Source organism: Amphiura filiformis, chromosome 15, assembly GCF_039555335.1.
Source record: "Amphiura filiformis chromosome 15, Afil_fr2py, whole genome shotgun sequence".
NCBI classification, from domain to species: domain Eukaryota; kingdom Metazoa; phylum Echinodermata; class Ophiuroidea; order Amphilepidida; family Amphiuridae; genus Amphiura; species Amphiura filiformis.
In genome coordinates, this window is record NC_092642.1 from 20,198,204 (window position 1) to 20,211,402 (window position 13,199).

At 35.5% G+C, this 13,199-nt stretch overlaps 1 protein-coding gene across 3 annotated transcripts in view; it reads right to left on the reverse strand.

The window, feature by feature from the left end:
- Positions 1-736: 736 nt before the first annotated feature.
- The window catches only part of LOC140171371 (leucine-rich repeat-containing protein 49-like), a 48,568-nt gene continuing 36,105 nt past the window's right edge, over positions 737-13,199 (reverse strand). For all 3 annotated transcript variants that reach the window (XM_072194613.1, XM_072194612.1, XM_072194611.1), the window contains 9 exons: positions 13,069-13,130; positions 12,372-12,519; positions 11,418-11,501; positions 10,468-10,640; positions 8,887-9,027; positions 8,279-8,480; positions 7,212-7,397; positions 5,956-6,207; positions 737-4,826 (listed from right to left, as the gene is read on the reverse strand). In XM_072194613.1, the coding sequence (XP_072050714.1) occupies positions 4,623-4,826; positions 5,956-6,207; positions 7,212-7,397; positions 8,279-8,480; positions 8,887-9,027; positions 10,468-10,640; positions 11,418-11,501; positions 12,372-12,519; positions 13,069-13,130 (1,452 nt within the window). In that variant the 3' untranslated portion in view covers positions 737-4,622. The remainder of the gene's footprint in view (positions 4,827-5,955; positions 6,208-7,211; positions 7,398-8,278; positions 8,481-8,886; positions 9,028-10,467; positions 10,641-11,417; positions 11,502-12,371; positions 12,520-13,068; positions 13,131-13,199) is intronic.

Here is a 13,199-nt window from a genome sequence, read left to right on the forward strand (position 1 = left end):
TTAATATTCACATCATGAACATGGTCTTCGAGTACCTGATGTAGTTAAATTCATTAATCACATGACCTTATTATACCAGGTGAAGAGTTTCAGTCTTTTAAGTCTTTGGAATACTTCCAAAGAAGATTCTTGCCCAATTTGTTTCTTCTGATCACCACTTCTGTTCAACTTTCTCCTGTCCATTTCCTGCACACCTTGAAGCCAAAATAATAAACCTTTCTCTGGTCAAAAGCCTCACCCTCTGTTCTGCCATTTTAAGGTCTCATAACTTGGGTGTGTTACCCCCACATTTAACATAATTTTGCCCTATGACTAGACTAATAATAACCATTTCATGGAAAGCATCTTCACATCTATTACGTCATGTAGAATCAACTCATTTTAAAAAGAAAATCTTGATTTTGAGGATGTTGCAATACTTATGACCATTGAAAAAGGCAGTTATCAAAAATGAAATGTTCAAATTCTAAACCAAAATGAAATTTTCAAATTCTAAACCAAGTGAAATAGCAACTTATGTTTTCAAATTACACCTTGCCCATTTATGTCATATGTGAAATTAAGATTTGATTTTGTGATGGCTATTTCCATATTATTTTCTTCATTTTTATGCCTACATGGGCTTCCAACAACTGATGTGTTTTGATGTGCCAGGTCGCATACTTCCACAAAATATTCAGTCTTTTTCTATTAAAATAAAGATACTCACTTATACCACAAAAGTATAGTTCATAGATTCAAACTTTAATTCTGTAAAATCTATCATTTCTTCCTGTTCAGCAAAACATTTTGTTGAACAGACCATTGATTGAGCAGCAGACTATTTCATACACTTATAACATCAGGACAAAGAAATGAAATTAAATGAGAACTTACGCCATTTTGATTTAAATGGATGAGAACAAGCAAGCCTAAGACCCTGTTTACCAAGCCTCAAAATAAGCAGATATGGATCAGGACCCACACATTTGGAAAAGGCAGCTCCTGGTCCTGAGATTATCTTGTGAGCCAGGAGCCATTTTTAAAGAGCTAAGAGTCATTTGAATTTCAATTGTACACATTAAATACAAAACCTGCTTTAACTACCAGGCTCTATTTTTTTTTTTAAAGTAGAGCCTGGTTCATATGATTTTGGTGTGGACCATGAGTCAAAATGTTATGACCATTGGGTAAATGGCTCCTGGGTGCCTGGTTATTTTGAAGCTTGCTGTTTACACTTGTTCAAAGTATATTAAATTCTTGGACAGTTATACAAGCACATGCATACTTTGTGGAAGCTCGGACATACTTTCTGGATACAACATGTGGTTGACCATGATAAATTAACTAAATTTATTGGCAGCATTAGATTGTTTCTACTGGTTTTCAACATAAGTTTTAGTGTGGTCAATGTGTATGTTACTACCTCACACATAATGTACAGGATCCATTCAAATGTAGTTGTTCTGTCCAAGAATAATTAATTATACAGGCAGTAAGCAAAGGTTTTTTAAAACTTTTGCTTACTGCCTGTATACTCTTACACTACTTAAAAGTAGTGTAAGTTAAGTAGTTTAAGAGAAACAATCGTTATTCAATTAAGATTCTCAGAAAGACACTTTCGGCCATCATTTGGTGAAAATTAATTCAACTTATCAAAATACTTAATTAAAATGCATGGAAAAGATTCAGACCTTTTTATTTGTTCCTATTTTCACCAACAAAATGCGAAATTTGACTTGATTGGATTAGACCATGTCACAAATAAACAGGATGTGATCACAAAGAGTATCTACTGCATTTATTTATCAAAATTGTAAAACCAATAATGACAAAGATAAATGGGCACAAAAACAAATACAGAATTGCACTTAAAGAATACACCGTAGTACTGAAACACATAAAGCTAAACAATTTGTGTATAACTACAATGTAAAATACAAAATTAATACTGGTACAAATATGAATACAAATATTGCATAATTATATATCAGTGTGCTACATATTAATTTGATGGAAACACTGTAAAGAAGAGTCATTTATACCCTATCGATTTAGATTAGGATTAGAGTTAAATGAGGATGAATATGGGAAAAGGAAAAGATAGGATCAATATGTACAGAATTCATACTATTCACTGTATAAGTAGTGATGCAACAGTGTTAATTACCATAGTGATAGGTGAAAACAATTTTTAATGTATTGCCCTGCACTATAAGTAGGTTGCTTTCATCACCTGTCATGTCTGTGTATGTGTGCAATCATAGATTGAATACAATAACGCTCTTTTCAAAGACACTAATCGCACAGTTGCGAGTGAAACGTATGTGGACTCTGCATAATGTGAAATTTCCATGCAATTGTATTCACCTATTGCTATGGTAATAATCCTGTTACATCACTACCTCTACGGTGAATACATGTTTCACTAATTGGTTGTGATATCACATTATCAAATTGGGCTAATCCATTTAAAGTCCACATTCCCCTGTGGAAGATTTTGGAAATATCTTCCACAGGTGGAACATGAATTACAAATGGAATTAGCACTTTAACAACAACTCACCCTCCCTCTGTGGAAGATTCAGGTTGAATATTTCTCAGAGAGTGTCTGAAATTCAAATGGAGCTGCCTACTGCATTTATTCCATTTGAAATCATACTCCCCCTGTGGAAGATATTTCTAACATCTTCCACAGGGGGAGTGTGGATTTTAAATGGAATAGCCCAATATTGTTTGTGTTAACTTGGTGTATACACTCACACACAAGAACAATTTGTCAGCACGCTTGTACCACACCCAACATAAATGCACTGACATCACTACCAACAAGGAGAAAAGTACAAAGTTTACGTTGGTCCAAGATAGGTCCACAAGGCACTTAAATGTAAAATAATGTAAAAGACTTGCAAGAACAACTTCTCTATCGTTGGGTGAGAAGCGATTGGAATTTGACCATTGAGGTTGCACGCTTTTCCCAACACAACCAAAACCGCTCTACCGCATTAGCTAGAAATCTTATCACTTGCTGTTCAGCGATATCCATGGAGTATAAATTCAGCTTAAATCACATATAAATCTAAGAATATTATTTGTCACATTTGTATTTCAGAAGTGATACAACACTCATGGAGAGATAAGAATTAAGATATACTATACACTCACTCTCATTAGTCCAAAATAGGAATGAATTTAGGACTGATAAAATTATAGATGAAATGTGCCTGCACTTGTATTTGTGCTAGTCAGATTTCTTTACAAAGATTTTAGGTCCTTGATGGCTTGTATCCACAGTTAATTTTAGCCAGCAGGTACTAAACTAGGTTAATTGTCATTATTTGACTATAATTATGCCACATCAACTTCCTTGTTTTAAAACAGAATCAGTGGTCACTTTCAAGGCTGTACCCTACTTTTTGACAATATTATACTGCATGTTGCTTCGAGTTTGGAAGTGATATCACTGGGTGTTGCATCAATGCTCCCACTGGGTGCCCCATTCCTTTTTTAAAGAATTTTTATTTAGGTTGTGTATCCTTGAAACATGAGCACCATTCTTGGAATCACAGCCAGCATAATATGCTCATGTGTAAAGGCTGCACAATCGTTTACCATCTCTCACATACAGAGAAGCATTTTGACATCACTACCAAACTTGAAGCGACAACACAAAGTATATGGGTACTTCGGGTAATTCTAAAAACTATTCAGCTAAACATAAATTGATTACTTACACTGACCTCAAATTCTTACCAACCAGACATGGAGGTACTTTTGAAATACCCTCACAGACCCACCCACCCCCACACATACAGTTGAAATACACCAGAATACCCAACCCCGTGAATATGCAGGCAGGTGTTACAGTTAATGTAAAACTCTGGGATCACAATTCTCAGGACTCGTAACTTGCAGTTTCCAAGTTTTTCCTGATACCTAATCAAGAACATAAGAAAATATTGTAAAGGCCATAAATATACACACTCATGCATAGGGAGACAAACATTGATCAGTCATCAATATTGTGTCATGTCGCTGGAGGTTTAGTGGGTCCATTACTCAAAACACTCATCAATTTTGATATTCTTATATCAACAGTTCTGTTTCTCATTGATGCTTCTTTTCCAGCTTAAAGTGAGTCTATTGCTTGCAGTTCATTAGTTGCAAGTCTAGAGATTGATAAATATATGTGACATGATCTGGTCCATGGGGGCCAAATGAGGCTTTTTTGAAAATTGAGTTACTGTGATTATTGCATTATACATACAATAGGCTATCAGATACTGAAAACACCAAAGGTCTTGCATACTTGGTTCTAAAGTTTTGAACTTTTTTAAAGCCTATTTTCTTATGTATTTTATTGTTTTTATACTCCATATTTTTACCTTTATTCAGTTTCAAATTTGCCACCTTTGGCTCCCATGGACCAGACCGTGTCACATATATGACCAACACAATTCTTATTTAGAATTTCTCGAATTTAGTGAGTACAGCACTCATAGCTCATCAGTTGCAATTCAAGAGTTTGGTAAATATATCACACACACAATTCCTCATTTGCATCGCATGTTTAGTGAGGACATTACCCACATATCATCAGCTCCAATTACGGTGTTTAGGGAATAAATGAACAACACAATTGCTCATTTGCGTTTCTCGAGTTTAGCGAGTACATTACTCATATAATGATCCCAGTCTTGCATTTGTAGCACTGCATCTTGTACCATCTCGATGAATATCAACGGCCACAATCTGTCTAAAGTACCAAGTTTCTCATCCAGACGTATGGCATCGGTAGTTAAATCACGGATATAACTACGAGCAAAGACACCTTGGCTTGTTTGACCCTGAGAAGAAAAATATAAAAATTACAAAAAGTCATAAAAGAAAATTAAATAGATTATGACTAACAATAAAAGCACTTTGACTTATTATCAAATCTTACAATGAAGGGACAATTATTCTGTTCTGTTTTAGGCAATTGAAACACAACGCACATGAAATTTAACTTCGCTTCACATGAACGCAATCACCGATCAATTTCATTATTATGTTTTCAGGGTTATTAGGAGTTAAGAAAACCAAATAATGATAATATTGGATGGCTTATTTTGCATGATACCATAACATATCGGATTCGTCATACAAATATCGAACTCGCCGTTGGCTCGTCCGATATTTTATGACTCATCCGATATGTTATGGTATCATGCTCAGCCATCCAATATTATATCAAACTTGGTCTTGTGATAGTATTCTTTATATTTACCAACCTTTGTTGTGGGGGCCACCTTAATTACAAACCACGTAATTCTAGTATGAATTGCATTTGGCTTCTCAATTACAGTATGATATATTGATTTATCAACATGTCTCATGTCCACATCTCCATATACATGGATGAGAATTTCATGATGGTACATATTAAAATGGGCTATTCCAGTTGAAAGACCGCATCAAGTTCAAACGTCTCCTCTGTGTGTATAAGTCACTGAATGGGACTCTGTCCGCAGTACATGTATCATGTACATCCATATACATGGATGAGAATTTCATGATGGTACATATTAAAATGGGCTATTCCAGTTGAAAGACCGCATTAAGTTCAAACGTCTCCTCTGTGTGTATAAGTCACTGAATGGGACTCTGTCCGCAGTACATGAAAGACTGTCTGGTGGTGAAAAAAACCTTGTCTTGGGTCAGTAATCACCCGTTCTTGTCACAACTTGAACCTTGAGGTCCCTAATAAGACACATAAATGTGGTGGAGACAGGGTCTTCTCAATGGCTGGCCCCAGAGCTCCCAAATCACATTCAACAGTAAGTGTCCCCTTCATGTCAGAGGGCACGAGATGGAACAACCAAATCCAGGTAAAAACAACCAATGTGATGAAGCGACCTATCGCGAGTGATGTCATGCTGACCGACTGAATCAACCACTACCCAGCCTGTCCTTCTACCTACTTTGCATACTTACATGCAGCGTTTCTGCAAGAACTTGTTCTGGATAGTACATCAACCCAGCCTTGCCCACATTCTCTGGTTTAGTGTTCTGATCAGTAAGCAACTGTTTCTTTGCCTTCTGTTCCTGCTCATTCAAACCCTGAGTTACTCTGCGTTTGGAATCCCCTAGTAAGCTTAGAAGTCTGGATGAGCATAACTCTGATGTGACTAGGTCTGCAATAGGGTTAAATAACTTCTCTGCTCTGTGGCTATCTGTAGGTTTAACCTGAATGGAAACAATATAATAAATATAGAATTAATAATTGATTCTTAGTGGACTCGAAAAACTTGGTAATATCTGTATCCGATCTGTATATTCAGTTCAGATTTCTGCTCTCCCCATGGTGCATTTAGAATGGGGTAAATGAACCATGAGAGTACTACGTCCTTCAGAAGGGAACTTCAGAGAACCATGTACACGTAGCTTGCAGTCAGTTTTGAAAAGAGAACAGGTGTTAACCCCTGTAACACCTCTGATTGATCACAATCTGAGTACAGGCATGACCTGCACCAAGGTACCCTTTGTGGGGAATAGAATTTTGTTGTCTAACTGATTTAATCAACTTGTTTGCTCAATGCATACACATATAATAAAATGTTTATTTAAAAGTGTTATCAGTCAGTGTGTGATTGGTCAAGAATCTGGTATAAAGTGTTAATGCACTGCTGATAAAATGCAATCACTGAATGTTGGGGAATGTATGGTTCATTAACAGAATTGAGGGTAGGATCATTGTTTATGCCCCTCAATTATATTGATGAGCTCCTAGCTGAACCGTGGAAAGGATTTTGTCAACATATGTAATTTCTTAAACAAACAATGTGAGCAAATGTTGTATTATTCCTCTGTTCATTTGTTTGTTAAAGCCTTAATGTACGATTTCCTTCAAATTTTTAATTTGTTATTCTATACTCAAAATGCTGAAATAAAACTAGTAATAATTGTAGGGAAGGGTTTCTGTCAATTTTGAGCTGAAATAACAAGGTAAAGTGAAAGAAACCTATTGGTTATTTTGGCTGTTTAACATGCAGTTTTATAGGAGGACATAAAGTCATAATTCATAATTTATGTCAAACTTTGCTCTGTTGACTTACAAACACAACAAATTTGGCTGATTCCATTTAGGTGGAAGTTGGGACATGTGTAAACATAAAAAATATGCCAAAAAATCAGGTTTGAAAACAAAACAAAAATTTTATACTATAAGATTGTATATGGCTTTTTCTCACCTGTTCGTCATTAATTTTCTTGATGTTTAGATGTGATAATCTGAAGAGTAGATACTGCTTCCAGAGGGAGAAGGACGTGATTGGGTTGCCTTCTGTTGCTATGGAGAGATTCTCCAACCTCCTTAAGACTGATAAAGCATTTAACTGCTGCAGACTACATAGATTGCACTCCCCAAGCTGTACAGTCTGAAAGAAAATAACAAGAATGTTAGTCCCAGGTTATTATTTTTTAAATAAATTTCACTATTCAATCTACACAAAGAGCTGAATTTATAGAATTTGATCGGCTTTGTCAATAATATATGCTTCACCCCAAGAGAACTACCTGTCGATTGGCCAAAATGAATATTGTGTCCAATTGTGAACCAATCAAGGAGGTTATTAATAAGATCATCTGCAAATGCAAATTTGACCATAAATAGTTTAAAGCCTAGTCCTAATTGGCAATTAAAATGATCATTTCAAGTCATCAACCAATCAGAAATGCTGTTAGATGGCCAGTAGTATCCAGGGGGTTAAATGTTAAGCTCTGCTCAATATATTGTAGGTCTTCCAAGTCCTTGATAGGAATATTAAAATAATAACAAGCATTTCTTTTTATCCTCCTCAAATGCCATCCCAAACATCTGGAAATTTACCATTTCTATGTTCATTCAATCCAGTGGTATTAGTTTTACTATTACTTTTTGAATGACAGATTAGTGGCTAAACATAGGATTTACTGCATCATATCCCACAATGCAAATTGATTCAGGTGGTCTTCTGGTGCAGGTGGTGTTTACATTTTGCAAAATATCATGTGCAAAGTTCCACTGGATGATGGGATCATCAGGATTTAGATTTCTTGCAGTGTGGTAAGTATCTATTGTGTTACAATTTTCCCAACATGTTTGACTGGTCAACAAAGTTGGCCTTTAAGAACCTTGAGATATACATGTATAGATCTAATAAACTGTGAGGATAATACTTGAGATTTTTGATTACATTTACCAAAGTAAAAAACCTATTATTTTCAATAAAATTCAATAAAACATTGAAACCATATCTTTAATTAAAATCATACTTACAGAAACATTTGGAAACCTGATCCTGATCTTGTGTAGATGTTTACTAATCTCATCAAAGCCAATAAATTTGAAAGACACTGTGGTAACAGAGCCTGCTGCCTGCACACCCCAACTCTTATCCAGTGATTCCAAAGATCCTGGTCCATATAGATGTAAGGTGTCCCCTTCTAACTCTGCTAAATGACATACGTCATTGGATATGCTGTAACAAGGAAACATGGATAAATTAGAGTTTTAAAAAGCATGTTAGTAATAGAGCCTGCACAGTCAAACTCTTATCAAGTGAAGCCTGGTCCATATATAGAAGTAATGTATCCAATTCTAATTCTGCTAAATGACATACATCATTGGATATGGTGCAGCAAGCAAATATTGAAAAATCAGGTTTATATTTGAAAATCATCATAAACCTAAAGCCTGCAACCTAAACAAACCAACTCTAGTGTTGGTCCTTCCCTGAACTTTGTTTAGACAATGATAATACATTGAAGGGTGCAAAGAATTTCTGCTCCTTCCTGTGGGTGCAAAGTTTTGTTCAGTTATGGATGTTTTACAACATAAGATCCAAAACCTAATCTAAAAAAACCAAAAACATATGAAACACTTACTTTGCTAGTAGGTCTGGTGTTGGAGCTTTGGATTTCTGTGGTGAGTCTGACAGAATTGATGCTCTGGATGAACCTCCACTTTTATCTCGGATTAAATCAAAAGATGGGCTCCTGTCTGAATCAGCTATGGAATGACCCGAGCTGTAAGAAAGAAAATGTTACTCTGTACTGTATATTTGAATTGTTTTAAAATTGGTTAGAATGCAACAAATGAAAAGAATAGATAATTTAATATTCCCTTGGTCTGAGGGGAAGGTACAATTTATTTTGTTGTCACTAAGACATAAGTACTGCATTCAAACTAATTATTATAGTATACAAATATTGACTGCTATGAGGGGCATGGTAAAGATTATAGGCCCAAGGTGATCTAAAGCCAGGGTCATAGCATGGTTTTGAGATCCCTGCGGGCCTATAATCTTAACCATGTCCCGAATAAAGCAGTCAATATTTGTTTTATATACCGAATGGATACATGGATGTTGCATTTGCGCAGTTTGATCGGGACGCACGTGACCGGTCCATAGTTCATTTCCATGGGCCGGTCCATAGTTCATTTTGAGGGCATAGTTATTTCAATGACTGCACATTCAACCAATTAGATGACAGGAATCTATATATGAGGTATGTAATGCCCACTATGGACTCTTCTTCTTGTACACCAGCCATAAAATCAAGCATTTAACCTCATGAATACTAACTGCTGATTGGCTACAAGAAGGCGATATATGATTTGTTGAACCAATCAGCAACATGGTAAGAATCAGTTGTACAGATGAAGGGGATTGAGCTTAAATATTTAGCTGTATATTAATTGGTCACTTAGATGAACATATCCCATAATTAACCAATCAGAAATGCTGTAAGAAAGGCAGTAGTTCTCACTGGATTAATTTAGAGGCTAGAATATTGGCCCCACGGCTAAGAAGCCAAGAGACTGTGGCCCTCTCAGCAAGCTTGATGGGAATTTATCAGTAAAACATATTAAACTGTATATGTGACATAATTTAAAGCTAAAGGAGGCATTTTTGAAAATTGAGTTACTATAATTATTACTTTATACAAAAATTAGGCTATCATACACTGAAAACACCAAAGGTCTAGCATTCCAGTCCTAAAGTTATGAAGTTTTGTTATGTCTATTTTCTTATGTATTTCATTGTTCTTTTACTCTATAATTTTTGCCTTTATCTCAATTTCAAATTTGCCGCATTTGGCCTCCATAGACCAAATCGTGTCATATATTGTCACCCAATCCCATAGATTCTCTTAACTCACAGGTGGAAGACTTCACACTCTCGAGACATGCTACCATATCCACCTGCTATTTAACCCTATGAGAACTACCTGCCGATTGGCCAAAATGAATACTGTGTCAAAGTTTGAACCAATCAAAGGGTATAAATAAGATCATCTGCATTTATGCAAGTTTGACCATAATTGGCAATTGAAATGAACATTTCAAGTTATCAACCAATCAGAAATGCTGTTAGATGACCAGTAGTGTCCAGTGGGTTAAGCCCTGAATTAATAATAGCAGACAAGATTGAACTTGGCCTTACAGCTTTGCATGCTACTCACCCAGGCCTACTATCCTGTAATTCTGGAGTACTCTGTCCTGTACTCCTTTGGTCCACTTCTCTATTTAATGGATATAGTGGACCCGGTTGCAGCCTGGTAGTTTTTGCCATAGCCATACTCTTAGTAGCCTCCCACTGTCTGGAAGCATTGTTTATAGCTAGTCTCCTTTTCTCCTGGAAACAATATTGTACCATAACAAGTAGTCACAAAATGTGATGACTCCGCAACAGAGAGACATAATCCATTACTGCTATATTGTGATTGGTATAATGGGATATTTCAGTTGAAATTCATACACCTTCTGTGGAAGACCAGACTTTAATCTCCAGCACAGGGGGTGTAGATTTCAAATAGAGTCACTCATTCAGGTGTCCCTATTTGCAATTCACGCTCCCTGTATGGAAGGTTAAGTGCATAAAATTCTCCATACCTTGAACTTGTGTGCGTATACACACTTACATGTTAAATTCATTACTTTGAAGGAAGCAGCTATACATTGCCGTTGATTCTGTAGTTTTATTGTTGAGAAATCACCCATCTTCTTGTAATGTTGAGTGGCAATGACTAACTGTCATTCCTCATCAAATAATCATGTGAATTTTGTTTTTGTTGTTGAAAGGGTTTCAATCATGTTTCCCCGTTTTTCGGCCCTGTTTAACAATCACATTTGGCACGTCTGCGTGGTTTAGATCGCTTGGGCAGACGCGTCTTTGTTAAACGGTGATGAACAACGGTGAAACATGATTGAATCCCTAAATATACATGAATTCACTCAATGCCCAGTGAATAGCCTGTATTAGTGCACCATGAAAGAATGCCTTCCTGTTGTTGAGCTTCTGAAAAAGGTTTTCCCAATAATTGCAACACTATATTAATACAGAATTCTCATCTTTGTCAAGTTTATAAACAGACACTGGCCTGTGTGGATCACATTTTCACATTTTTCTTACCTTCAAAAGTGCAATTTTGCTAGTTTCTTTCTTCTTTTCCTCTTCTTTTCTAACCATCAAACTGGAAACTCTTCTTTCTTCCTCCTAAAATGAAAACAAAATCACATCAATTGAAGTAATGCTGAACAGATTGATACTTTTTCCACATAATCTGCAATTTAAATCAAATTCCCACAAGTGTTTCAAAAACTAGCGAGACACATCTTTTACTCTCCAGACTCAATTTTGCCACACTTTTGACTTGAAATTATTCAATTTCTTCTGATGCCAAATTCTCCATATTGATAGGATAAAGTAAGGAGGGTGATGAAGCTGTTGATATGGTCACATACCTTTAATTCTTCAAAATAAACCATGGCTTTAACCCTGTCACATTAGAAAATAGTTTCCTTCGATGCTGATTAGTTAATCTTTGTCAGTTAATCATGTGTATGTTCACATTATGAAATGAAGATCAGATAAAGACAGGGTTGTTTGCAATTGGCAATTAACAAATATCAAAATTAGTGTGTTGGGCTGCCAGCGACAAAGTACTCCAGCTGGAAACTATGCTGCACCTCGCTCCATCAAACAAAGTTTATATTCGCATTATAAAATTGCTTTGTTGAATTAAGCAATCTCTTAATCATATCATACTCAGATCATTAGCTTCAAAGAAGCAATTTTAATATCTGTTGACCAAAGAGACATGCATTCACATTAAGAAAACCTAATTTATATTCTTCATCAAATGAAATACTGCAAAGCATGATATTTTTGTGGCATTAAAATGTTGCATTTTGGAGAGAGCCAATGTTTCTGTGACATTTTGTTGCAAATGTGTAATTTCTTTAAAAACAAAAAATACTTGTGTGCATGAACAAATCACAAATTAACTGCAATTGCAAAATTCACACATTTTTCATGTACACAAACAAGTCATGCTCTTTGACCCTCTAGCTCCGTAAAACTTACTGTTATTCTCTTCATGTCGAGCTGTCTGAGTTGATGTGTGTTTTTGAGCACAGTCTGTCTGTAGAATGGATCTTGTGAAAATGGGTTGCCATCTAGGGATACTTCAGCTAGTGATGGTGAGTCTGATATGCAGGATATATCATCAAAACTGGGAAAATTGACATAAAAATAAAGACAGTGAAAACAGATTTGTATGATGTACATGGCACTTCCCAGCAAACAAAAAAATGTTTTTAAAACATAATAAATGTGTCATAAACATGTTTTGGTTTGGGGCAAAATGTTTAAATTGCATTAAAATGTTGAGATATATAAAGGTCATGAAAATGTTTTATATAAAAAAGCACTACAACAACATTTTTAAAATGTTGTTAAAATGTTGTCAAAATGTTATAGAATAATATGTATATAGCTTTATTAAAATTTATCTTGGTACATTGTCATCAGGTCCTTTATTTGATAAATTTGCGAATGGAGGTTGGACTTACAGATAGCTGGTGCTAACATGGACTGTGATAAACTAATTACACAGATAACTTCTCTGACAATTAATTCCACATGATCATTATTCAGCAAGCACCAGTTCTATCACCTTCAATTTCACAAACTCCAACCAAGAATTTTTTTCTCTACAAACCATAACTTTGAGTAAATTTAGGACCTTCAAATAGACCTCATTACCTTGCAGTTCCCTTACCATGTTATATTGTTGAAACTAAGGAACAGTCTTTGCAGACTTGAAAGTTTATCTCCTTCAGACTGAAATGAAAAACAAACACACACCAGAAAGTTGAGAGAATTATTACAAAATACATGTACATTAAACTT